Source organism: Podarcis muralis, chromosome 5, assembly GCF_964188315.1.
Source record: "Podarcis muralis chromosome 5, rPodMur119.hap1.1, whole genome shotgun sequence".
Classification (NCBI taxonomy): Eukaryota; Metazoa; Chordata; class Lepidosauria; order Squamata; family Lacertidae; genus Podarcis; species Podarcis muralis.
In genome coordinates, this window is record NC_135659.1 from 96,504,697 (window position 1) to 96,530,212 (window position 25,516).

At 43.9% G+C, this 25,516-nt stretch overlaps 1 protein-coding gene across 1 annotated transcript; it reads left to right on the forward strand.

The window, feature by feature from the left end:
- STMN3 (stathmin 3) lies at positions 1 to 25,078 on the forward strand. Its single transcript, XM_028735503.2, has 5 exons — positions 1 to 384; positions 14,059 to 14,154; positions 16,422 to 16,597; positions 17,992 to 18,183; positions 20,012 to 25,078. Exons 1-5 carry the CDS (start codon positions 366 to 368, stop codon positions 20,069 to 20,071), a joined length of 543 nt encoding a protein of 180 aa, XP_028591336.1. The 5' UTR covers positions 1 to 365; the 3' UTR covers positions 20,072 to 25,078.
- Positions 25,079 to 25,516: the final 438 nt, after the last annotated feature.

The following is a 25,516-nucleotide window of genomic DNA, read 5'->3' on the forward strand; positions in this document are numbered from 1 at the left end:
GTTTGGGCGTGTCTGCTAACTATCCCCTTTGCTAACAGGCTCTGCGTTTCTTCTCAGACTCCTGACATTGTAAAAGAATTGGGCATCAAAAGCTGCCCTCCGAGGCCCATTGATATTCTGAACTGGGAACTCATTTTCCATATCTCAAGCCCTTTCTCCTTTTCTTTCTTTCTTTCGCCTCTCTCCCTCTCCCCCTCTCCTTCTCTTTCTCTCCTCCCTTCTTGGATAGCCACATCCCCCTAGAGCTGAGTCAGACCTTCCTCTCTTCCACAGCATTGCAGCACTTCAGCAGAAAAGCCAGTCTCCTGCCTCTCTGCCTCTGCATCTTCCCTTGCAGCATCCTCTCCACTACCCATCTCACCATCATGGCCAGCACCGTCTCAGGTAAAACAAGCAAGGGTTTTCCCCCCCTCTTTATATGCAGCTGCATCATTGAGAAGGAACCCATCTGCAATGATCAGTGTTATTCTCCATTCTTCTTTTCAAGGTGGGGCTTGTCTGCAATGCTATACAGATGGTAGCCGGGCAGGCATCATTGTCTTCTCTTGCTTTCAGAATTGTGTATTTCCAAGCTTTGATGCATGTTATCAAATCATCTATTTTTCTCTGATGCATACGGTTAAAAATCCATTTGTCTGGCTGGTTGTGTTTTGCCTAATTTTTTAAACCCAGTTTCTGTAAAAGTAGATTGGCAAGGGTAGAAAGGAAGGGTATAAAAAGAACAAAGAGGCAAAGACATTTAAATAATAATAATTGTACATCTGGGTTAGCAGAATCGGGGCAGGTTGTTTAGCCAGCAGCTGCTGTAGAGGGAGTGGTCCGCCCATGGCGCTGAATGAAACCCAATGCTGTTAGACAATCCTTTCCTGCAGGGCTGTGACACCACTGCATAACTGCACCCTGTTGCCCTCCCAGGTTACAAGGCCTGGTAGGTGAGGTGAAGGAACAGCTTAGCTCACAGTGTGCCCACCACTTGTGTGTGCATCCACCTGCTTTCTAGTCCCTAAACCTGTATCTTCTCCTTTTTTTCTTTTTAAAGGCTGGGGCTAAGCGTATGTAATTTGGCTGGGAAGAAGCGTGTTGTCTCTTTACATAGACAATAGATGACTTGTGATGTCCACTCACTACTGGTCTTTAAACCTTTATAAATTGAGGCACAGGTCATGTTTATTTACTGAATTTAAAAAAAAATGAAAATGAAGGAAAGCCATTATAGATGGGGAGAAAGGGGGGGGGAAATGTATGTATATACTTTTGTAAACACAAAAAACTAGCTGTGGAGAAGCTCTGTCTTGCCTCTGTACTCGCTGGGCTTGCCCATCTCTGTGCTGCCTGCGCTTCCTTTTCTGAGCTGCTTCCTTTTAAAATTCAAGGGGAGGTATATGTGATGGGTCCCCCTGTCAGAGGATGTGCAGAGCCAGCTTTGCCTGAGATAAGAAATTTGCCAGAAACCTTTTACAAATAATATGTTTGATCTGTGCTGGGGGGGGCGGGGAGGGAATGCACTGTGTTTGAACGGGAGAGACAGAGGTAGCAAAAGCAAAGGTAAAACTAGGAATGTTTTTTATTGGAGATAGGTGTTTTCCTCTCCTATTATTTTATTGCAGAATCAGTGCAAATTAAAGAAATGACAACGTCAGGGTTGGTCAGGGTTCTCAAGGCTGAAAGAGCCCTGCTGTGAAGGAGTTGGGAGGGGGAATGACATGTTTGGGTACCAGGTGCCTTCCCCATATGGTGCTCTGAAACAATATGGTACTTTCTCCCTTTCCCTCCCACCCCAACCATACATTTTAATTTCCTGACAGTGGGACGCAGCTTTTAAAGCTGAGCAGTTTGCCTCGGAGGTCTATTTCCGATCCTTTCCCCGTTCCAATTGCATTAGGTTTGGCATAAGACTGATGTCAAAGAACAGAGGTTCTGGGGTGACAGGAGTGTGATCAAAACAAGGAGACGAAAGAAGAAAGGTGTTTGCAGAAGACAAAGAGAAGGGTGGACCAGAACTTGAGGCAGCTTGTTATCCCTGTTTGCAGACATGCAAACCATAGAGCTGAGAGGTGAGATTTTATCACTGCCTGTCCCCTCTCTTTTCATCTTGCCTGGTTGCTGCACCCTGTTTCTTAAAAGCAGAACACGCTTGAAGAAAGATAAGGAGGGCAGCTGTATTTTTATGTGTGCCTCAAGAGATTTCTGTATATCCTTTTCCACAGCTGGAAGAGGAGCAGGTTCTCTGTGCCTTGGCCCCTCTTGCTTCCCAAGTATATTCCGTTCGCCAGAATAGTCTCACTTCTACTTAGCAAGCAGGGGAAGCAACAGCACATGCTCAGTGCAGGCTCAGCTGCAGTGGCGGCTGAGCTGTGCCAAAGGATTCTGCTCAGGCAAACATCTTGCTTTTAGCCCCAAACAGTCCCTTGGCTCAACAAGGCCCCGGCTTCTTGAACATTCTCCCCCAACAGAAAGCAGAAAGCCACACAACACTATGTTCACCTATAGTACATGCAGATCCCCTCAGTACTTGGATGGGAATTAATAGCTGTGACCTTCTCTGAGAATTATCAATTAATCTGGTACCATATGTTGAAAAACCCATGGGACTTTTATTGTGTAGTGAATGCATGCCTCTTGTTCTGTTCAGCCCATCCATGGAATACATAGTATGTTTAGCAGTCGCTGGTCCCCTTGCTGTGGCTACAGACCAGCAGCTGGTTGAGGAATTCAAGAGACAGGTCCATGCAAGTTAGGGCTGCCAAGTTAGGGTGTCTTGGTTTTCACTTTTTGAAGTATGGCAACCCTAATGCAAGTAAATGCTGAGTTTTTATACAGAGAGGATGAATAAGCTTTTTGGCAATGATATATGCTGTGTGGAGAAGGGGGGAAACGACCCTAAATAAATACCCTCAGTTGGATAAGTCTTTCTTTGCCATTCCTCACTGGAACACAATATAAGGGGAGCTGGTTTACTATCTTATGTGTTTCCAGACTTAAGGATGACACTTTTCTGTTAATTAGAGCCAATGTTGAATGTAAAATGAAAAACTGTTGTTGGAGAGGTTGAGAAGGAAGGCAAAGGGAACAGTTAGATTGGGCTCCTTCCTGTCCCCCAAAACTTCAAGCATTGTTTTCTTAATATATTTAAACCAGGGCAGCCAAAGTGGTTCCTTCCAAATGTTGTCGTTGGACTCCGTCAGTCCCAGACAGCATGGTCAGCAGTCAGGGGTAATGCAAGTTGGAATCCAGCAACATCTGTAGAGTACCATCTTGGCTCCCTAATGAGTAATTGCTGTGCTAATGTGTAAAGAGAGTGCTTCTCTGGTTATATTCAGAAGGTAGGAGAGAATAGGAGGAGCCATAGTGGACATGGCATATCAGGCGATCTGTGTGTGTGTGTGTGTGTGTGTGTGTGTGTGTGTGTGTGTGTGATGAATACCTCTGTTCAACCTATTGTTTATAACAGCCAGGTATTTGTTTATACAGTGGTACCTCGGGTTAAGTACTTAATTCGTTCCGGAGGTCGGTTCTTAATCTGAAACTGTTCTTAACCTGAAGCACCACTTTAGCTAATGGGGCCTCCTGCTGCCGCCGGAGCACGATTTCTGTTCTTAACCTGAAGCAAAGTTCTTAACCTGAAGCACTATTTCTGGGTTAGCAGAGTCTGTAACCTGAAGCATATGTAACCTGAAGCCTATGTAACCCAAGGTACTACTGTACTGCATTGAATTATTATTCAGGATTTAAATAACAAATAGTCTGCACATACCCTGCACTGACTGGCTGTGATTTTGCCTCTGACATGCGATTCTTAACAAGTACTTTCAGAATCATGCTGAAAGATTTTTTCAGAAACCACTGGAATTCTTCAGTCCTCCCTGCATCTTGCTCCCTGACAAATAAGTTCCAGATAATGATTTATTTCTGTCCCTTTCCATATCTGAGTATTTATGATGCAACCACATTTGAAGTACTTTATACAGTTCTGTTTGTTTTGCCTAAAAAAGAATATGGTAGAGCTGGAAAAGGTAAAAAAAAAAGAGGGGCAGCCAAAATTATCAAGGGGTTGGAGAGACTCCCCTATAAGGAAAGGTTACAATATGGCTTTTTAAGTTAGAAAAATCACAAGTGGAGAAGGGGGACATATAATAGAGCTGTATAAGTTTATGCACAATGTGAAGAAAGTAAATACAGAGTTTTCCTCCCTGTTTTATAATGCCAAAATCCATGCAAATCTAATGAAGCTGAATGTTGGAAGATTCAGGTCATATAAAAGGAAGTACTTATTCACACAGTGCATAGCTAAACTATGAAATTAACTCCTAAAAGAGGTAGCGATGACTGCCAGCTTGCATGACTTAAAAAGATTATGAAACCTGCTTGGAATTGCTGGCAGGGGAGTACTGTTGTGTTCAGGTCCTGCTTCCACGCATTTTATCATTTGACTTGTTAAAACAGGATGCTGGTGTAGATGGGCCTTTGGCCTGATCTGACAAGCTCTTCATATGTTCTCCCAAGTAGATCCTACCCATGTCCTTTGATTTAAATCACATACTCTTCAGGCACTGATCTTCTGGTTAGGAAATAATACTTTTAGTGCCTACCTTAATCTCAATGTGCCCACCTTAGTTTTAGTGTGTCCACCCTTACAAAAACTGGACAGAGATATCATGGATCCCATGATAAATTCCTGTTTGGATTACTGCAACGCATTGCACATGGACGTCTCTGCAAATGTTCCGGAAACTTCACGTGATGCAAAATATGGCTGCTCAAATACTAACTGGGAGGGGCATTTTGCAACTTCACTGGTTACTTGTTCAATTCAAAGTGCGTTTTTCTCTTTAAAGCCCTGCATGGTCCTATGTTGTCATCTCAGGCCCTTTGGGACAACACAAGGTACACCGGGTGACTATGAGAGAATGGGCCTTTTCTGTAGTGAAAGGCCTACCCCACCCCTGGCTCACCTGGCACCTATTTCAATATCCTGCTGGCAGCAGGCAAATACCTTTTTACTTTCCCCCAGGTCTTTTATACCAAGTTATAGTTTAATACTGTTCTAGGATTTTATTCCCCCACCCTCAGTTTTGAATTGATACACCGTTGCAAAGTTCAGTGTTTTAAAATGATTTTATGTTGTGTATTAGCTGTATCTGTTTTGTTTTTTTTTTAATTGAACTTGCTGGTTTTAATCCATTTAAACTAGCCAGAGAACTTTTGTTGTAGGGTGGCCTGTAAACTGTACACATGTTAAAATAAATGTTTTCCATGCAGAAAATCACAATTTAAACTCAAAGGCTCTCAAGCATTAGGATTGGGATGGGTCTGTTTTTAGAATCTGGAAGGTGCAGATTTCTCACCCTGTATGACAAGCTGTGCTTGCTGAAAGTTCTCTTTCTTCATAACTATTCAAAGTGCAAGAATACTGCCCTCCTTTATATCTAGTTATTTTGCAAGCTCACTTGGGACGTGTTGCGTATCTATCAATTAAATGGTGATGTCATTTCTCTTCTTTTTATTTTCTTTTTTCTTTATTTGATAAACTCACCCAAGTCTATATTTTCATCTTCCCCCACTCCTGCACGACTATGGTTCTGTTTAGCTTTGTGTTTCAGCAGGGGGTGAGCAGTACAGCTCAAGGCCCTAGTTAGTATGCATGAGCCTTCAACACATACCACCTTTCAATGTTGCCTTTTGTCCCCAGAGATTTTTGGAACACTCCTTGACAGGCAAAGACATCCTCAGAAATGTACTGATTACGGTATGAAATCCATACAAATAGTACGCTTTCTGCAGTGAGGTTTGACCCCGCATTGAGTGGACAACTTGGAACACTCCTGGCAGTCCTGGGAATGTGTTGCTGTCCATTGGCACCATCTCTTCAGCAGTGATATTGGAGAACAGTTGGATCTGTGCCTGTCCTGTCTGTTGAAGAGCAGAATATGGCTGGGAGGTGTTTCTGTATCTTGGGGTGCACCTCATCCATCAAGATGGGGGCCCTGCATTTGATTCCACATAAGCCGAGTTTCTTTTGTGATAAGACTTTTTGGGAGAATCATTAAAATTTCCAGTTCTTAGTACAATCCTGGCAATAAAAAATCCGGATCATTCAGTTTGACCTAGATTGTAGCTGATAAAGATAAGTCACACGATCATGGCCAATGTGTCCTTATTAGAGAGCTACCATAATATTCTACAGGTGAAATGTTTTAAGCATGGCTTTGGCTAAAAGAGCCACTGATTATTACAAGCTTATTATAACAATCTCACACAAAAGGAAACTATGGAAGAAGTCTGAACATGTCTGTACTAGTTACAGATTGGTAGCCGTGTTGGTCTGCCATAGTCAAAACAAAAAAAATTCCTTCCAGTAGCACCTTAAAGACCAACTAAGTTAGTTCTTGGTATGAGCTTTCGTGTGCATGCACACTTCTTCAGATACCTGAAGATACCGAAAGCTCATACCAAGCTCATACCAAGAACTAACTTAGTTGGTGTCAGGGGTTCAGGGAGAGAGGCACAGATGAGGGAGGAGACTGAGAGCGAGGGGGAAGGATCCCAGGGCGACGAGGAAGAGGATGACAATGACTCGAGGGTTTCCATGAGTCTTTCCAGTGAATCGGAGGATTCCCAAAAGGGGGCGCCCCTGGTCAGGCCAAGGGGAGCCACAGGGGGGAATAGTCAGGAGCAGGACAGCAGCAGGAGAACCCCAAGTGGGAGTTGGAGATCGGGACCGGCTTCTCCGCCGGAACGGAGTGAAGAGGGTGGAGTACCCAGTGTGTCAGACGAAGCAGAGCAGGAAGCAGAGAGGGGAAGGAGATCGGGGCAGGACGTCCTGCCGGAAGGGGCGGAGAGTAGTACGGAGAGTAGTATAACTGTCAAAAGGAAGGTCAGAAGCAGCGTACGCGCGCCAAGTTCAAATGTGGAGGCGCGCGGAAATGAGGAGAGCCCGGAGGAGGAGCCTGGTCCCAAAGCACGGAGGAGGGGGGAGCAGGCGTCTGGGGATTCAGCCTCGGGGGAATCCAGGAGGGAAGGAACCCAGGGGGGCAGAAAGACCCTGCGGAAAAGGAAGGACAGGAAGAGGTGGTCCAGCACAAGCCTCTTAAACTGGTGTAGAAGCGGGACTGATTCAGAGGGGACTTCAGCGGTGTAAGCCTAACAGACGTGGGGCCGCGCGCCTCGGCTGTGGAACTGACAATGTTCTTCAATAAAAGCTTTTGTATATAAGCTGGACTTGGCGTTGGTCTCTTGTGAGCTGGGACCTAGGGCGGTCCTGACAGTTGGTCTTTAACATGTCTGGATCTCTTTTTTTACCTTAACTGAAAGTCTGGAATATCTTTGCCCCTGTATTCTGAGTTTATGCTTTGGTTTTTGTCAGTGGGTTTAGTTACAAATACAGTTATCTTTGTTCTGAGCAAATTCAATATAGCCTTTGGCTTAAATTTCAAATGAGAATCATTCTTATATTACTCATTGCTGACCTTCTCTTTCTTTGAAGAAGCACATTTTTTCACTGGACTTTGCAAAGACACTTCCCTCTGCAAGGTTTGTTCAACTTCCTTGTACGCACCTTGATCTGTCAGCCCCAGCTGGCATGTAGTCTGCTCCTAATGCTAAAAAAAGTAGTTATTGAACTAAAAGAATTAGAAGAATTTAAAATAGATTGTTTCAAGTGGAATGATACAGAAACAAAAGCACACAGATGGAGGTGTTCTACCAAGGCCACATAAAGGCTGAGAGTGAAGGGATAGCTCAGTTGGTAGAACATGAAAATCTTAATCCCAGGGTCATGGGTTTGAGCTCCATGTGGAGCAAAAGGGGTTTGGACTAGATGACTCCACCTAAAAGAAGATTCCACCTAAACATTAGGAAGAACTTCCTGACAGTAAGAGCTGTTCGACAGTGGAATTTGCTGCCAAGGAGTGTGGTGGAGTCTCCTTCTTTGGAGGTCTTTAAGCAGAGGCTTGACAACCATATGTCAGGAGTGCTCTGATGGTGTTTCCTGCTTGGCAGGGGGTTGGACTCGATGGCCCTTGTGGTCTATTCCAACTCTATGATTCTATGACTCTCATGGTCCCTTCCAACTCTACGGTTCTATGAACTAAGTCATCTCTATCAGCTTGGAACCTTAGTATGTCTTTTTTATATACCAGACGGGTCTTTTGGTACAGACAAAAAAAGGCATTCTCTGTTCTGTGACAGAATGAAATTATGTGTTTGTTTGCTTGTTTTGCATAATCCTGTTTATAATATCCAAGTTACCAAAGGCTCTTGAAAGGCTTGACAATGACTGAAGAAATGGAAGGATGAGGAGGGATGGCGATTGAGCCAGATGGACGGCAGGAACTAAGGAACAGAAGCTGTGGGGACAGAAATGTGTGCTATGCCAGCACTGGGAGGCTGTTCCAGACCCCTTCTAAGTTTTGATATTTTACCAGGCATGGTTCACACACCATCCAGGTTTTCTCTGTAGTAATCATAGCCAGAAACTTGTTTTATTTTTTAATGTGATAGTCGTGGTTCTCAGAAAGCTAGAATTTCATCAGAGTTAAGAGTTCATGGATCAGTTTCATATATTCACAAAATACACATGACCTTTTGTGCAGGTAACCCATGCAGCTGTCTGGGCTCTACATCTGAAGGAGTTTGGCAGGTGCTCATAATTAAAATATAAAATGTTTGGATGGGCCTTTATGCCAATAGGACCTTCTTCTCCAGTAGTCTGGGTCCCAATAACGTGGGTGAAGTAGTTTCCCCAGGTAGTCTATCCAGCACCTTATTTAGGCTACTACTTATTACACAGTTTGCTAAATGATCCTGATCCATTATCTGTGTTTTCATAATGCATCAGTAGCTGCAGGAGCAATATATAGGACCCTGAAGAAATATGAAGGAGGCCTCTTTGGACTGAAACAGCTGGAAACTGAGGAAGTACATTGCCCAGCATCTTGAAGGACCAAGCAGCACATCTTCTGCATCTATGCACATGGAACGCTTTGCTAGTTTGCACCAATCAGGCATTTGCAGCAGTTTGCCCCATTGGCATCTTAGTGAGGCAGCAAAGCTGTGTGGTTTACAAAGAAAATCAATAGCAAGGTCAGAGAAGCTTCCTGGATGGCCTTTACTGTGTCCATCTGTCTAAAGGAAAAGTGAACTATTGACTAGTTCCCCCTTGAGATGACTTTGATAGATCTCTTCAAGTAACGATTAATGCATTTCCCATTATAGAGCCAGCATAGTTCTTGCGTTGTTCTACCTTGATCATACAAGGACTCCAAAGCAATGTGTGTGTTTTCCCTTGGGGATCACTATTCATATGCTCACGTTCCTCCCTTGTTCCTGTCCTCTCGCCCCCACCCCCATTTATGCATTATTGACTTTTTGATCTATAAATCTATAAGTGCTTCTGAACTGGAGCTTTGTTGCCTTCAGTTAGGCCCCCAGAGGATTATCAGAACTTAGGCAGCTGACCTTGCAATGCTGCAAATCCTGGAGATGGCTACATCACTCAAAGAATCAGCACACTAAGTTTTCCATCAGGCTCCTATGTACTTCCCCACACATATGTTGACTTTTATCATCCCTGGGGCAAGCATAGCCTGTTCACAGCATTCCAGTCACCCCACTTCTACAAAGGAAGGCAAGAGCAAAGGTAACATGTTGAACAAGGTCTTGCTCGGAGCCTGGAGAACTGGACACTGATGCCGGCTCAGATTTAGCTTCCCTGGGTGGCTTTGAGCAAGTTGCAAATAGCCTCAGTTTGTACCTCTGTAAAATGGTACTAATATTGGCTTGCATTAGAGGACGATTGTGAAGATCAATGTTATTTAGGGAATTGTGAACATAGAATTGTAGATTCGGAAGGGAACAAGGCTCCAAACCAACTTGCCAATGGATTTAGGTCCTAACAACCTCAAAAGCAACTTGGCCTGGCTTGGATTGCCTAATAATAATAATAATTACAGTGGTACCTTGGTTTACGAAATTAATCCGTTCCGGAAGTTGGTTCTTAAACCAAAGCGTTCTTAAAGCAAAGCGTGCTTTCCCATAGCAGCAGGGGACTCAATTTACAAATTGAACACACTCAACATGTTCTGCTTCCAAGGCAAAGTTCACAAACCAAAACACCTACTTCCAAGGTACCACTGTACAGTAATAGTAATAATATTAACAACTATATATATATATATATATATATATATATATATATATATCCCACCCATCTGACTGGGTTATCCCAGCCAGTCAGGGCAGCTTCTAAATTACAGGTCAGACTGTCCCTTAAGTGGAGACTACAGATCTTGTCACAAAATTGTACATTACAGGACTAACAAGATTTTAGGGCATCTTGCTGCAGGGAAACTCCATTTGGGCAATGTAGTGAGTCAGTAGCCAACCACTTTGAAACAAATAAAACCAAACACTAAGGGAGCTACTGTTATTTTTTTAATTGATTGGGATTTTGTCTGGGATTTGACAATATGCTCGAGGTCTTTTCAAATACCCTTTTGAATAATATTTTGTCCCAGTGACCATTCACAAGATCTCTTAATACGATGAGTTTCTCATTGAAACACTTTATTTACTGTTTTCCTGAACACGGGGCGTCAGAGTACAATAAACTTCCACAGAGCTGTTAAAAGGCAGAGTGTTATCAAATGTGAGAAAAAATATTGTTGAGTGGATAAGTGCTAAATCAAGGCTAAAGAGAAGAGGTGTGTCTTCTCACACGAAGCTCCAGTGGACCTTCATGGCCATTGAGCAGCTCTCCTGCTGTTTGTGCCTTGTGTGTGACTGTTGTTAATGTGGCATACAAACTCATTCAAGCCAAAGTGAGCTACATTTCAGCCAAAGTCAACACTGAGTGAATCCAGACAGTACAAGCTGCAAAATAAACACACATAACAATGCATATGCAAGTGATTTGACGTTTCTTACATGGAAATTATCCCCATCTGTGGTAGAAACTGATTAAGGGTGGCCCTTTGTCGGGCTTGTGTGGCAGCTGACTCAGCCAGAAGTGGTGCTGGAAGAACAGCTCCTTCACCTTCAGCCTTGAGCTCTGCTTGCGAATCAGCAGGGAAGTGGATGGCAGACCAAAGGGGTTTTGTGCAGGGACTCTGCGCCTGCAGAGATGGGGGTCACTAGGAGTGCGGGAAGGCCAGGGCTGCTTTCCCAGGCTCTGGGAAAGCAGCCCTGAGCAAGGACAGCCTCTCTCTTTGCATCCCTGTTTCCCAAAGCTGCTTTGTGACAAAACATGGCTCCAGCTGGAAGACTCCGCTAAAACTTCATTTAATTGCAAGGGGTTGAGTTCGGAGCAAAAGCTCCTCCAAATTTCTTCCCCTGTGGCTTCTCCCTGACTCTCCAGTACATCCACAGCCAAGAGAAGGACTCCTCCCCTCCCTCAATTTGTGTTGACTGGAATCGGCTAATTGCTGCTGATCGCTGGCGCCAAGATGGAGTTAGAGAGTCTGAAATGCCAGGAGATGTACACATCCTGCTTTCCTCGTCTCATTAGGCTGCTGACAGCAGCTGGGATGCATTTGTCTTCCTCCCACTTTTATCTTAATTGATGAAGGGGAAGGGGGATTCACTACATGACAGGAGGAGAGCACAAAAGACAAAATTGGGGACAGGCTGGGGCTGAGACGGAAAGATGCCCCAGCATTGGGCTTGCAGGCAAGAAGACACAGCAGCTGAGATTATGCAGCATTTGGCAGGACCTTTTAAATACAAGACCCAAATGGAGATTGTAGGGGGCAGGGACAGTTGCTCAGCCCAGCTTTTTTAAAAAATCCATTATTCATATATTGCCTCCAGCTGCAGATGCAGGTTTGATATTCATTGCTTGTGCCTGCCATAAACTGGCAGACAGCTGAGTTGTTTTTCACACGTGAAGCTTAAATCAGATGAGTTAAGTTGGCCCCTAAAACCTACATTGGTAATAAGGTGCATTTGGTTCTTTTTTGAATTCTTTCCTGAATTTATGTACATTCACATGTGACACACACATACAGATTCAACTGACTCACTTGCTCTTCTTAGTTTCTTACACAAAAATAAACAAAAGAAGCAAGAAAACTGATAGGATTGGTTTGCTGGTCACACATGGCAGTGCTGTGTCCAGCCAAGAACGCTCTTTAGAGATGAGCCAAACATTAAAAGCAAATTTTGGATTTTGTATGTTTCCTAAATTTGTCATACAAGTAAGTACATTTGAATATCTTGTTAAATTTGCAGCTTCCTGACTTCTCACGGGGGCTCACCTTGATAATTTTTAAGTAATTCAGAACAAGATTTCAGAATACAGAATATATATTATTTAGGTTAATTAACTTATCCAGAGTGTCTTATCCATGAGACTTAGCAACCAGAGCACTGGCTGCCAGCATCTCACTACAGTTATATTACTTCTGTTAATACAGTGAGATGCAGTCAGCAGGTGCTCTGGTTTACTGGCAGCTTTTGGTAGATAGAGGCTGAGAGACATGAGATCCCCAGATTATCTTGCTACTTGATTACTAAAGAGACTATTCACCACTAATTATGGGTATGTAGAATCCCTGTTATGAACTCCATTCATAAGATTGCCATTCATTACTCTATGACATTGAACTCTATATGTTGCAGTTTTCTGTCTGAAAATATCCTTTTGCTTATTGTTTTATAACTTTGCTGCTTTTGCAAAGATAAAGCAATCTTAAACTTGCAAATCCCCTCCCTGTCCGCACAAAGTAAGTCATTGACATTCCCATTTTACAGAATAGAAAGTAACTTGTCCAGAACCAAACAGTGACTTGGGCCAGACTTGGGCCTACTTCCCTGGACCACAAACTGTTTTGTTTTGTATTGTATTGTATTACCTCAAGGATACAGGAGCCGCTTCCATATGGCTGGACCTCATGTTGTTACACTAATGCCAATTTGAAAGGGTTGGCAACTGGCAGTGTCACTAAACACTGTCAGGAGCAAAGTGGAAAGTTGCCCAATTAGGACCCCTCTTCAACAGATGTTATAAGAGTAGTATAGGACCCAGACATGCACTCAGCAAAAGCAATTTAGAACCAATTCATAATTCAACTGTCTGTCCATTGACTAGCTCATTTTGGCTGTTCTCTTTCTGGTGCCCATTTCTTTCCATTTTACTCTTCCTTGTTTTTGTGTTATGAGGAAGGGTACACAACAAACCACTAGCCTAATGGTGGAGAGACGTACCAGAGGAATCCCACCGCATGGGTCAGATAGTAGTTTGTCTGAAGACTTTGGTAAGCTACTCACCCAGGAAGAAATACTATTCAACCTGGCAAGTGGCTGACTGTGATGCTGCCCTGATCCCTGGGTCCGAGCTGATGAAGCAGAAAACTCACCCTGTTATGTCAGCCAGATGTTTCTCAATGGCCTGCGTATCTGCTTCATGTTTGTGTTCCATAGTGCACCTTTAATTGCAATCAGATTTGTCTGAGGAATTAGAAAATGGGAGAGGAGTGGATTGCACTGGATAGGACAACAGTTTTTTGAAATGGACAGAAAGAAAGCTGTTTCTAGTAAAGAGAAAAACAGCCTACCTGAGCAAGGAGATGAATACCCAGGGGCACAATCCACAATGAATTTCCCATGCAGATGCCCCATGGAAATGAATAGAAGAGTCATTGGGTTGCATCCAAAATGAATGGACATGACTATCTTTGATCTCTTCATTTCAGTGGGTCAGCACTGAGTAAAAGTTAGTTGGATACAACCCATCCATTTTTCTAACTACAAGGTATTTTCTTGTAGGTACGAGGGAATGTAGCTATTTGAAAACTCTGCTCAAAGATGCATGTGAGGCTTTCAAATGATCACTCTCTTCTTACCTAAGAAAGCTAGTTTTACCATTTTGCTTTATGGTGGAAATGTCCAAACACTCTTGGTTTTCCCCTTTTGAGATTCTGGAAATAGCTCTAAAGAATAACCCAGGTTTGTGGCGTGGGTCAACATTTTAGTCCATGTCCTCTGAAAATAGCAAATGGCTGCCATTAGAACTTTGCTCACTGGTTTTTTTGTTTGTTTGTTTGTTTGTTTTTGTCTTTCTAGCGTACAAAGAGAAAATGAAGGAACTCTCTCTGCTTTCATTGATCTGTTCCTGTTTCCACACCCAGCCACACCCAAATACCATATACCAATATGGAGGTAAGTATCTCATACTGCTGACCTGACTGATCACTAAAAGTCAGGGTTTAAAACAAGTTAACCTAAAAAAACAAAACAAAAACAAGTAGAATCAGCAGTTAAAGGTGTAGGTTATAAAATAAAATTATGTATTTAAATAGATGTCCAACTTTTCATATCTGGGTAGGCTTACAGATGCCGAAAGCTGTACTGCGAAGGTGCCTGCCTAATGTCAGTGACCAGAGAGTTCCAGAGGGTAGCTGCTGCCACACTAAAAGATCAATTCCTTACAAGTGCAGAATGAGCACTATTCATAAAAGTGCCAGTTTTGCACTCGGAAGTGGTTGAATGGGCATGTAATATGGAGTAAAGGTAAAGGGACCTCTGACCATTAGGTCCAGTCGTGACCGACTCTGGGGTTGCGTCGCTCATCTCGCTTTATTGGCCAAGGGAGCCGGCGTACAGCTTCTGGGTCATGTGGCCAGCATGACAAAGCCGCTTCTGGCGAACCAGAGCAGCGCACGGAAATGCCGTTTACCTTCCCACCAGATTTATCTATTTATCTATTTATCTACTTGCACTTTGACGTGCTTTTGAACTGCTAGGTTGGCATGAGCAGGGACTGAGCAACGGGAGCTCACCCTGTTGCGGGGATTTGAACTGCCAACCTTCTGAACGGCAAGTCTTAGGCTCTGTGGTTTAACCCACAGCACCACCCACTTCCCGTAATATGGAGTACGTGTGTTAAATTAAGACATGGCTGGCCATTCTACAGGAGATAAAGGGATAGCAAGGCGGTTCCAGGGGCCTGCCAGACAACTGCCCACAAGTTCTCACTCCGCTCCAATTCCATTAGAAGGCCGCCATTCTGAAGTGTAGCAAACAGAGAGGGAGAGGGGAAACGAAGCTCCTTTCACAAGCCTACTTTGACCCACTTTTTCTTCTATACATTCTTTTGATTTTTTTTTTAGTTTTTCTGTTGAGAAAGATGTGATATAAATAGAATAACTAAACAAAGCAAGTCATTTCGCACATTCAGTTGCAAGTCATCAAGCAGTGAGTAATCCAGTGATGTACATACACATGTGATTCAAGCATTTGTCTGCTTAAATCCTACTGAAGCTGGTGGGAATTTAGTGTCCCAACTGTGCTCAGGACTGCAGCCTTTGTATACTGTAGAGGTGTGCTATTTTATTACTGTATTCGAAATTCCATAGAATCATATTGCAAGGTGTTTTTTTAGTGTCAGACAGCCTGTTTTGTGATAGGAAAAAGGGAAGCAGACCTCAAGGGCGCACTAAGAACAATATATTGATCCATGGCATTTCTATCAGTAAGTCTCAGAGAGAGCACAAGCTATCTGTTGAAGAGACTGAGTCGGTTCTTCGTGGACTTCAAATTCCTCCTGCACCTTGGAATTCTCCTCTCCTTCTGCCCTGCTTTCTTCCCTTCCCCTGCAGTGTTCAGCATGCCGAACACCTGCAAGCAATGCAGGGTCTCAGCCATTCTCCAAGAGTTGCCAGCCCACTGCAGAGGGTGATATATCATGATTGGCATTGGTGGCATAGTCTGAAGCCACAGCGGCTGCACAGCACTCACATTAGCTGATAACTTTCACTGGTTGTACAGCATATGTTCCATTAGCATTCAGAACTGAATCAGCTATGCAGGATTAGTTGCAACCAGCCTTAATACTTAAGGAGGACTCTGCACTTACGTAAATCCTAAAGATTCATACATGCGGAAAGAGTATTTGAGAGACCATTAGAACTGCTCCAGCTACAATGAAGAAAAAGTTATGACACAGCACATTTATTTATTTATTTATTTATTTGATTGATTGATTGATTGATTGATTGATTGATTTCTTACCTGCCTTTCTCCATAAGGTTCCAGGCTGGGTTACAATAAGTTAAAGCGCAATATTGAAGTCAGTTAAAACAATTTACAACCCAAAGACTAGGGTGGATTCTAAAATATATCTGCATATCTCATGTGTCAAAGTCGAGGGTAAAGAGGTGCATTTTCAGCATGGCAAAAGGTATGCCATGAAGGTGCCAGATGCACCTCTGAAGAGGAAATGCCACAGCTTAAGAGCTGGCACACAGAATGCTCTTTCCTGGGCCGCAACCCTCAGAATATCAAGATGGCTCCCTCTGCTGATCTTGAAACCTGAGAGGATCTGCAAAGGAGGAGGAGGCAGTCTTTCAGATAGTCTGCTAGGACCTTATTTGACATTACAGTTCACACCCCTTCATCCTTTTGGTGCCTGTCTTTTTCTTGCTCAGATATGGAGGTCAAGCAGCTGGACAAGAGGGCTTCTGGCCAGAGCTTTGAAGTGATTCTGAAGTCACCTTCTGATTTGTCCCCTGAGAGCCCAGTCCTCTCCTCTCCCCCCAAGAAGAGGGACCTGTCCCTGGAAGAGCTGCAGAAGAGGCTGGAGGCTGCAGAAGAGAGGAGGAAGGTAATGGGATTGTCAAGGAATTGCCATTGAAGTGAGCCCAAGAGAATGCCCAAGAGAATGCTTTGACTAGAGCTAAAATCCTGTGCTGGTGGGGGCTTAAGAAAATCCTTGCAATTCTGTGGGTCAGAGTCTTCCAAAATGTTGTATCTGGGCAGAGGAGAAATGAAGATCTGTCCCTCTCTCTTGAAGGAGACTAACGAAGTCGTAAATAATACTAGTGCATTATCAATAACATTAAGGGCTTATGTGACTGAAGTGTTTCACTTAGTGAATGCTGCAACTTATGGGCAAGATCGTTACTGAATATTCATACCCCAATCCCTTTCTCATTTCCACTCTGGTCATGAGTAAAATTACATCTAGTGCAAAGAAACTGGAAGATTAGCTGACCCAGAAGGAATAAAAAAAACTTAGTAATGTTAAGAAACAGACAAATCCTAGATGGTAATATAAATAAATTCAGTGGATAAAGAGCAAAGTTCCGGATACCTGTTTTATTTCCAAACACTACCCACCTGGTTTGCAGGTGTAAATTTGGCTAATGCAGCATTGTAAACACAGGTATTATGGACATTGAAACACTCGATGTTTTAAACCAGGGATCAGCAACCTAAGGCTCATGGGCCGGAAGCAGCCTGCGGAGGTCCTTTGACCGGCCCATGAGCTGCCCCTGAACTGAGTTGCCCGCTTGCGCGCTGCGCTAAACCGGTGCAGCATGGTGCGGGGACTCGCTTCCGCGGCGCCAGAAATCATGTCTGCGCATGCACAGATGCCAGAAATTGTGGGTGCGCGCACTTGCACGCACACATTCCGGCCCACAGATGGATCTCCGCAGGACTGCTCCGGCCCAGGCAAGATAAACCTTACCGACCCCTGTTTTAAACTATTTAAAGGCTATTAGAGAAACAGGATAAACATATAAGGCTCCACCACACATGCAAGGGAGCTGAGGGGTGGGGAAAGCAACAGAGGAACTGACAGGGCAGAGTGGCTAACCTCCAAGTAAATTCCCTACCTCTATCAGGACCCGACCAGTTTTTGCAGCAGTGGGGAAAAGGAACACAGTAAAGTAGACAAGGAAGGAAGGATTGAAAGTCTCCACTCAACCCAGCACCTTTATGGGGGTGCACTTCCCCCCTTCCTAGACATCAGAACCATCATTTAATGTGTAGAGAAGGGGTGATAAACACCCACAATTGTTAGGCAGCCTCTGGGGGTTAAGCCACCTCTGCAATAGAGCATGTGTAATAGATACCATGTACAATATTATCTGGTATGGGGTAGCCAGGCATTGTGATAAACTCCATCCAAAAAGATGATGCACAGGCACATTGACCGACAGTTGGCTATTCAGGAGCCTTTTCATCTAATCTGGTTTTCTGGTTGCGTTGTAGAGCCAGGAGGCTCAAGTCCTGAAGCAGCTGGCGGAAAAGCGGGAGCATGAGAGGGAGGTGCTGCACAAGGCCTTAGAAGAGAACAACAACTTCAGCCGGCTGGCTGAGGAGAAGCTCAACTACAAGATGGAGCTGAGCAAGGAGATCCGTGAAGCTCATCTAGCTGCCTTGAGGGAGCGGCTCCGTGAGAAGGTAAGTGCCAGAGGCTCACACCAAACAAATCCCACACTTACCAGCATCATTTCTGATATGAAGAACATGTCCCAGCTCGTTTCATATCACAGGTGATTCCAGGGACCATGAACCTCCTCTGTGGGGCTCCTTTGTTCCTCTCAAAGGCACCTTAAAGACTGAGTTAACAAAATGAACTCATTTTGCTGTTGCATGTTGAGAAAAAATTAAATAGTTTCATACATTAGATTGAGGGTGCAAGTAGATGAGACAGCTAGAGACCCATGACCGCTCTGAGGTTTTATTATAATCAAATAATATATAAACTTTGGGAAATCTAATAATAATAATAATAATAATAATAATAATAATAATAATAATAATTTTTTATTTATACCCCGCCCATCTGGCTGGGCCTCCCCAGCCACTCTGGGCGGCTTCCAAAAGAATATTAAAATACTGTAATACATCAAACATTAAAAGCTTCCCAAAACAGGGCTGCCTTCAGATGTCTTCTAAAAGCCTGGTAGTTGTTGTTCTCTTTGACATCTGGTGGGAGGGTGTTCCACAGGGAAGGCGCCACTACCGAGAAGGCCCTCTGCCTGGTTCCCTGTAACTTGGCTTCTCGCAGTGAGGGAACCACCAGAAGGCCCTCGGAGCTGGACCTCAGTGTCCGGGTAGAACGATGGGGGTGGAGACGCTCCTTCAGATATACTGGACCAAGGCTGTTTAGGGCTTTAAAGGTCAGCACCAACACTTTGAATTGTGCTCGGAAACGTACTGGGAGCCAATGTAGGTCTTTCAAGACCGGTGTTATGTGGTCTCTGCGGCCGCTCCCAGTCACTAGTCTAGCTGCCGCGTTCTGGATTAGTTGTAGTTTCTGGGTCACCTTCAAAGGTAGCCCCACGTAGAGCGCATTGCATTAGTCCAAGCGGGAGATAACCAGAACATGCACCACTCTGGCGAGGCAGTCCGCAGGCAGATAGGGTCTCAGCCTGTGTACCAGATGGAGCTGGTAAACAGCTGCCCTGGATACAGATTTGACCTGTGCCTCCATGGACAGCTGTGAGTCCAAAATGACTCCCAGGCTGTGCACCTGGTCCTTCAGGGGCACAGTTACCCCATTCAGGACCAGGGAATCCTCCACACCTGCCCGCCTCCTGTCCCCCAAAAACAGTACTTCTGTCTTGTCCAAACAAATGAAATAAATGATCTGGGGAGGTTTAAAGGGCAAATGCAACTACAGTACTATAACGGAATGGTTAGATGTAGATGGGCCTCCCTTGTGTCCTTTCCCCAGGCTACAACCCCCAGCCCCATTTCCCTGATCCAAATACATAGACCACCCCCATCCCCCAAGCTGCTTCCCATGGAGAAAAATATTCAGATACTATGATGGAACACAGAGCAGCTCCTTGACAGTGAGTGATTTTGATGGGGAAAATACACCTGAGAAAGGGTCAAGCCCCTTTCCCTTAGTACCACAGCCCTGATCCACCACCCCATTTCCCAGTGCATTCGCCTTTTTAAAAACCAAAGGAGAACCGATTACAGCGCTCACACTGGAAGATCTAGTTTGGTCTTTAGTGTGATTGCCAATGAAGTCTTACTCAGAGTAGACTCATTAAAGTCAAAGGACTCAAGTTACTGGAATCCATTGATTTAAGTGTGTCTACTCTGAGCAGGTCTTAGTTGGAGATAGCCCTTAGTCTTTAAGATGCCTAAAGACCCCTGTTTCTTCTGCAGCCGACTAGCAAGTTTGTCCCACTGAAATTTGCTTGAGACCAGCAAGGAAGCAGCAGCTGCCATGGATACTTTTCACACTGCATCTCATTTCTGTCTCTTTCAGGAATTGCACGCAGCTGAGGTGCGCAGAAACAAGGAGCAGCGGGAAGAGATTTCTGGATAAAGGGCTTTTCTACACAACTAGCACCTGCTTCCTAATAACTAACAAACAAAACTCAACACTTTTTTTTTTTTTTGTCTAGATGAGGCAACATCTGATTTCTCCATTTCCATTTCCCTCCCCCCACCCACCCACCCTTCCCTCTGGTGTACCAAGCTTCATATCTCTCTCCTCTCTGTATCCTTAACTCGTGGGGGTTCCTAGGGGCCTCTCAGCAGAATAGCAACTAGTCCACAAACATTAAATATAGAATCCATAAACCAGCTTCTCTTCGGGCTTTTCTTCAGGAAAAAAAAAAGATAAACCTTAAACTAATGCACAAAAATTAAGATGACACGCTGAACATATTTGGCAATGTTGTGAAGGTGAGGACTGTTCTCTATGAAGCATGGGCTGCTCTTGGTAGTTGTCTCAAGTGAAGCAACAGTGTGCAGTTGGACAAAGAGAAGCCTGTTCTTGACAAGTAGGGCAATGGGCAATTTCACATGTTACAGGGTTTTTTAAAGACATAAATCTAGCTTTTAAAAGTAAACTTGAAATGTAAAGTGAGGGCAACACAGTTGAGCCAGTATTGGCTATGGCTTCTTGCTGGGCATTGCTTCAGTGGCAATATGTCTCTGCCACTCTGCAATGTGTGAAAAGGACCTGCTAAGCCCTTAGCTTTCTCTGTGGCTGAAGTAGGGACTGGATGATTGAGGGATTTGGTTAGAAAGAGCCTCTTGCAGCTTATTCCTTGCTTTCTGTTGTCTGATTTGGAGCTGTTGGTAAATTAACTTAGTCGTTCAGAGCCTGTTTAGCCTCAGACCTAATCATGCCTATGAACTGAACTATGCTTTTATTTTCACAAGATTTCTCTTCAGGGCAAAGAAACTGGCTAGGCAAGACCACTGCATGATCAAAAGTTCTGTGGTAAACAAGAGGTATCTTGAAATCTGGAGTATTTCAGATACCAGTATTTCACCAGTTGACTATTCACATCATCAGAAAATATACAATGTGCAGGACTTTAGCTAAATATGGTAGTAAGCCACACCTCCCCCTAAGGATGGAAGCATCTTGTCAGTAGCATTACAGGAGGCAGAACTGGAGTACAGATCACACACCTTTGGTATTTTCAGGTACTATATTGCAAAGGACATAAAACCCTCTGTCACCATCTCTGATTGTTGTAACTTCCTATAAGTAAGGAGGGGAGACTGCCTAGGAAAAGTAACAGGGAGGCATGGTAGAACATGTGCATCTGTGTTAATTGTGACGTTTCAGAGATACAAACGTGAAAGCAACTGAATAATTTTATTTCCCCACCAAAAGTAGAGTATATGATTCTGCATAGCTAGTAGAAATGTTCAAATACAATCTTCAGCAGTCCAAAGGTCTGTTGGAGCCAATATACACATTCCCCTAAAACAATTGGGTCCAAAAATTACCCAACTTTAAACAGCAAAATAGATGCTTGGCACCATCAGTTGTCAATATTATTCACTTAATTAATAACCCTCCTTCTTGCTCGTGGTATTAAAACAATCAAAATGCAGAAATTAAGGCAGTGTTAAGCTTTCAAAATTGTAATGAAATTCAAAAAAACTGCAACCAGAAAAACCAAAAACCACCCTAATCTTCCTCAGTCCCTAAATGCCTGATGGGAGAAAAGGGCTTTATCCTGCCTTTTTCAAAAGTTAAAACAGTAAACAAATTTAAAATAAAGGTTTTCTAGCACATGCATGTTTAAATAGCTGGATCCAGCCCCCTTTCTCAATAAAACAGAAGCAGCCACAACTGAGAAAATATATAAGGAAAGGGCAATCACTACGTGTTTAGAGCATCTGCTTTGCATGCAGAAGGTCGCAGGTTCAATCCCTGGCAGCCCTTTGCCTTGTCTGAACTCCTGGAGAGCAGCTGCCAGCCTGTTTCCGGAATACTAAGCTCAATGGGTCAATGGTTCGACTTACTATAAGGAAGTTTCATAAGTTCCTAGCTTTTGCTTTCATATTAATTTCAGGGAAAGCCAGCCATTCAAATATGCATATGCCATTCCAAGTGCGTGTGTTTTGACATTTAAATCCAGATAACTTTTCTTTTTTATAGTGGAATCTAAAAAATAAAGCATGCCTCGCCCATTAGGCTGGACATGGCATTGGCTCGGGGGTGAGGTATGTGTGGTCAACCTCCCACTCTGCAGTTCAGCGGGTGGCCTTTTCAAGTTATTGTCTCTCAGCCTAAAGAATGCCACTTGGTTGCTGTGAGGGTTAAGAAAAAGTCGACCACTATAGAAATGATGTGCCTCATGGCACATTGTGCCATACCCCAGGGAAGGGGGACGGTGCTCCCTATTTCCCCTGGACCCACAGCTAAGGGGTCAAAGAAGGCACTGACTCCCCTCTAGTCTGCTGCAAGAATGACTTTATTTCAGGTCCTCTCCTTCAGCAGGCCAGCCTCTGCCATGCCCCAGGTTGCTCTCAACAGCAAGTGTAGCCCTTCTGTAGGCCTCCTCTCCTTGGGTGCCTGGCTTCCATACTGTTGGCCTTGGCAGACTTAAGCCCAGGACTTCAATGTGTTTGTGTGGAGGAAGGGAGGCCAGGTAAACTATCCCCTCTTTGGCTTCACTGAGTGGGGCTTAAGGAGTCTGAAGATGGCCCCTGGCAAGGAAACAAGGGCAGCCTGTCTCCTGAACTTCCACTGCCCCACTTCCCCATCTCTGAGGCTTTTTAATATCCTCCAGGTTCCCCCATCTTTCATTCCAGCTGAGGCCCAGCAGCTGCACTGCTTTGCCTCCCTCTAGCAGATGAATAAGAGCCTTGCCTAGCTCCTTCCAGAACAGGTGGAACCTCCTGGCAATGTCCAACTATTGCCTCCTCAGCAGCCATTGCATGGTTGGCGCTTGGTGGTGGGGAATGGGGCATTCTTAAAGTACTGGCAAAGGTCTAAGAAGGCCCTGTTGCCCATCACAGACATGGTTGGATGAATGCTGGTTCTAATGCAACATCCAGTCTGACAGGAAGAGATTTATTGTAGGCAGAGCTTTAAGGTAGGGCCAACTGTATACATATTTGCTCAAAAGCAAGGCCCACTAAGTTCTTAGTTTTGTGTGCATAAGGTTGCAGTGCTCACAGCTAAACATGTTGTGTTTTTAAAGCATTTTTTTTGGTAAGCCGGGGGCCCAAGTCTGTTCCTTCAAAAGTACGTCCTGTGGAGTGAGTTTTCACAGATGAGATCAAAAGGAACAGTGTAGGGAGCCAGTGCTCTGTAGGAAGGAAAGGAATTGGCACAATTTGGGGCAGAGTATAATGTCAATCTGCTGTTACATCTAGAGAGCTCTCCATGATACATTTCTGGCATATTGTATAGTGCATGCGTACAGGGAAAAGATGGGACCAAAACTAGAGAGTAGTGCAAAGGAATTAGGATGTGCTAGACGGATTTTAATTTTAAAACAGACTTGGGAAGCCTGCAGAAGAAAAGTGTTTACAAATACAAGTGGTATTTCAAAATACTAGGATTATCAACATTCCCTTTCTAACAACTCTTTCTAACCTATTGATATGTCACTGAGACCATTTGGTAGCTTGGGAGTTTTTCATCTGTCACATGATGAATCCTTCATGTCCCATAAGCCAAAAGGTGCTTTGTTAACAACTTATAGACAGTCCTCTTCAGTGTACCAGAAGCATGGAAAGTGGGATAGGCCTTTAATCTCTTTTAAGTAATATAACCTAGTTCAGATTGAAGATCTGCCTCCTGCCATTTCCAGCAGAGTCACCCTAGTTAATCTCATGACACTGCAGTTATTTAAGTAGTTACTGTGAGAATGATCCTACCTGTATGCAAGGCTATTTCTTTGGCTACTCTTAAGTACCTCTTAGATAGCACTTTTAGTACAAAGGGCATTGCAATGCAATTTTTTGCGCCCTGTAAAAAAATTCGTCCTTATTCCAGTTTTTAAGATGAAAGCTAAGGCTGAGAGACAATGACTGTCCACAATCAAACATACAATTCAGCCTACATCAAACTAAGTTCAACCTACATTGGCCATAGATCCACATTGGTTCCAAAATCTTAAAGAGTTCCCACTGAAGGAAGGGCCTGATTTGTGGAGCACCAAAACTTACTCCAATGCCAGCCCCAACAGTGACAAAAAAGTATTTTGTCCTTGAGTAGGTATTGCTACATACTAGCCTAGTATCTCTCCCTCTGACTATTCCTTTCTTTTTGTTTTCCTGGATCTGCAATGATTCCATTCTTTGTGGTTTCTGGTCAGAACTCAGTTGTGCCTTTTCAGACATCAGGTAAGCGATTTGATGACCCATGTGCCACTTTGGGGGCACCAATGTTGTCAGTGACATCATGTTGTAGATGCTTCCCCCTCCTTCTCCCAGTGTCTCTCTTGTCTAGGTTGTGCTATTACTTCCCCTTTGGTGGTAAGGGTTCTTATGGGAACTGCTTCTCTTTGAAATTCAGAAATGGGGTAAGACATTTTCTTTTCTAGTAGAAAAGGCCTTTACAGCCATATTGGAGCCATAGTTCTCAAGCGTGACTACTGTGTGCCTCCTAGATTCATTAGAAGAAAAATCTAGACTGGATAGACCCCCAAGGTCCATGGAACCATTAGGGAAGCCATCTGGGGCAGGTGAGCATTCAGCCAACTGATCCAGTCAAGGCACAGACAAAAATTGGCTGGAAGTCAGGTGGAGCTGTGCCCCTTCCCCAGCACACATCCTGCCTTCCACTTGGGAGTACCAGGGCATTAGCAGAAAAGCTTTGTTTCCAAAGAAAGGGGCCGTGTCACAAAGAAATGTCTGTTCAGAGGCTCAGAAAGAAAATAGAAGCATCATCCCAGGGGTGGCAAGACAGGTGCTTGGAGCCAGGAAAGAATTGGGCTTGAATGTCTGAGCTATTGCATCAGTTTCTAAATAGCAGCCATCCTAGAAAAGCACCTGTGTATAATGCAGAATCATCTCATCCATGCTATAGTGATGATAGTTTAAAATGTTAAATAAATTTTAAGGAAAAATAGAGTTTGTGTGTAAGAAGTGGTTGCAGTCCTCAGTGCCCATGTCCTCTGGTGGGACCTGGGAAAATGTCTGCAAGATGTTAACGATGTCTTATTTGCTGTGGTGCTGGGTGTTTGCTTGGTGTGTACTTCTGACTTGCTGTAAATACTGTTTTTAGTACTATGGTTATGATGGCTGATATTGATAATAATGGTGACAACAACTAGAAATGTCATAGTCATGAGCACAAGCTCAAAAGCAGCACTCACTCTGGTAGTTATCCATTTTGCATCAAAAGCATTTAGAGTCAAGCATGGAACCTAGTTTGTCATTGGAGAACAACCTCTACCTGAGCTGTACCACTTCAGGCTGCAACTGGGGGCTCACGTGATTGAATGCTCTTCCCTATAACAGAATCTGATGCATATGGAAAGCTATCATTTCAGGAATAAGGGGAGGA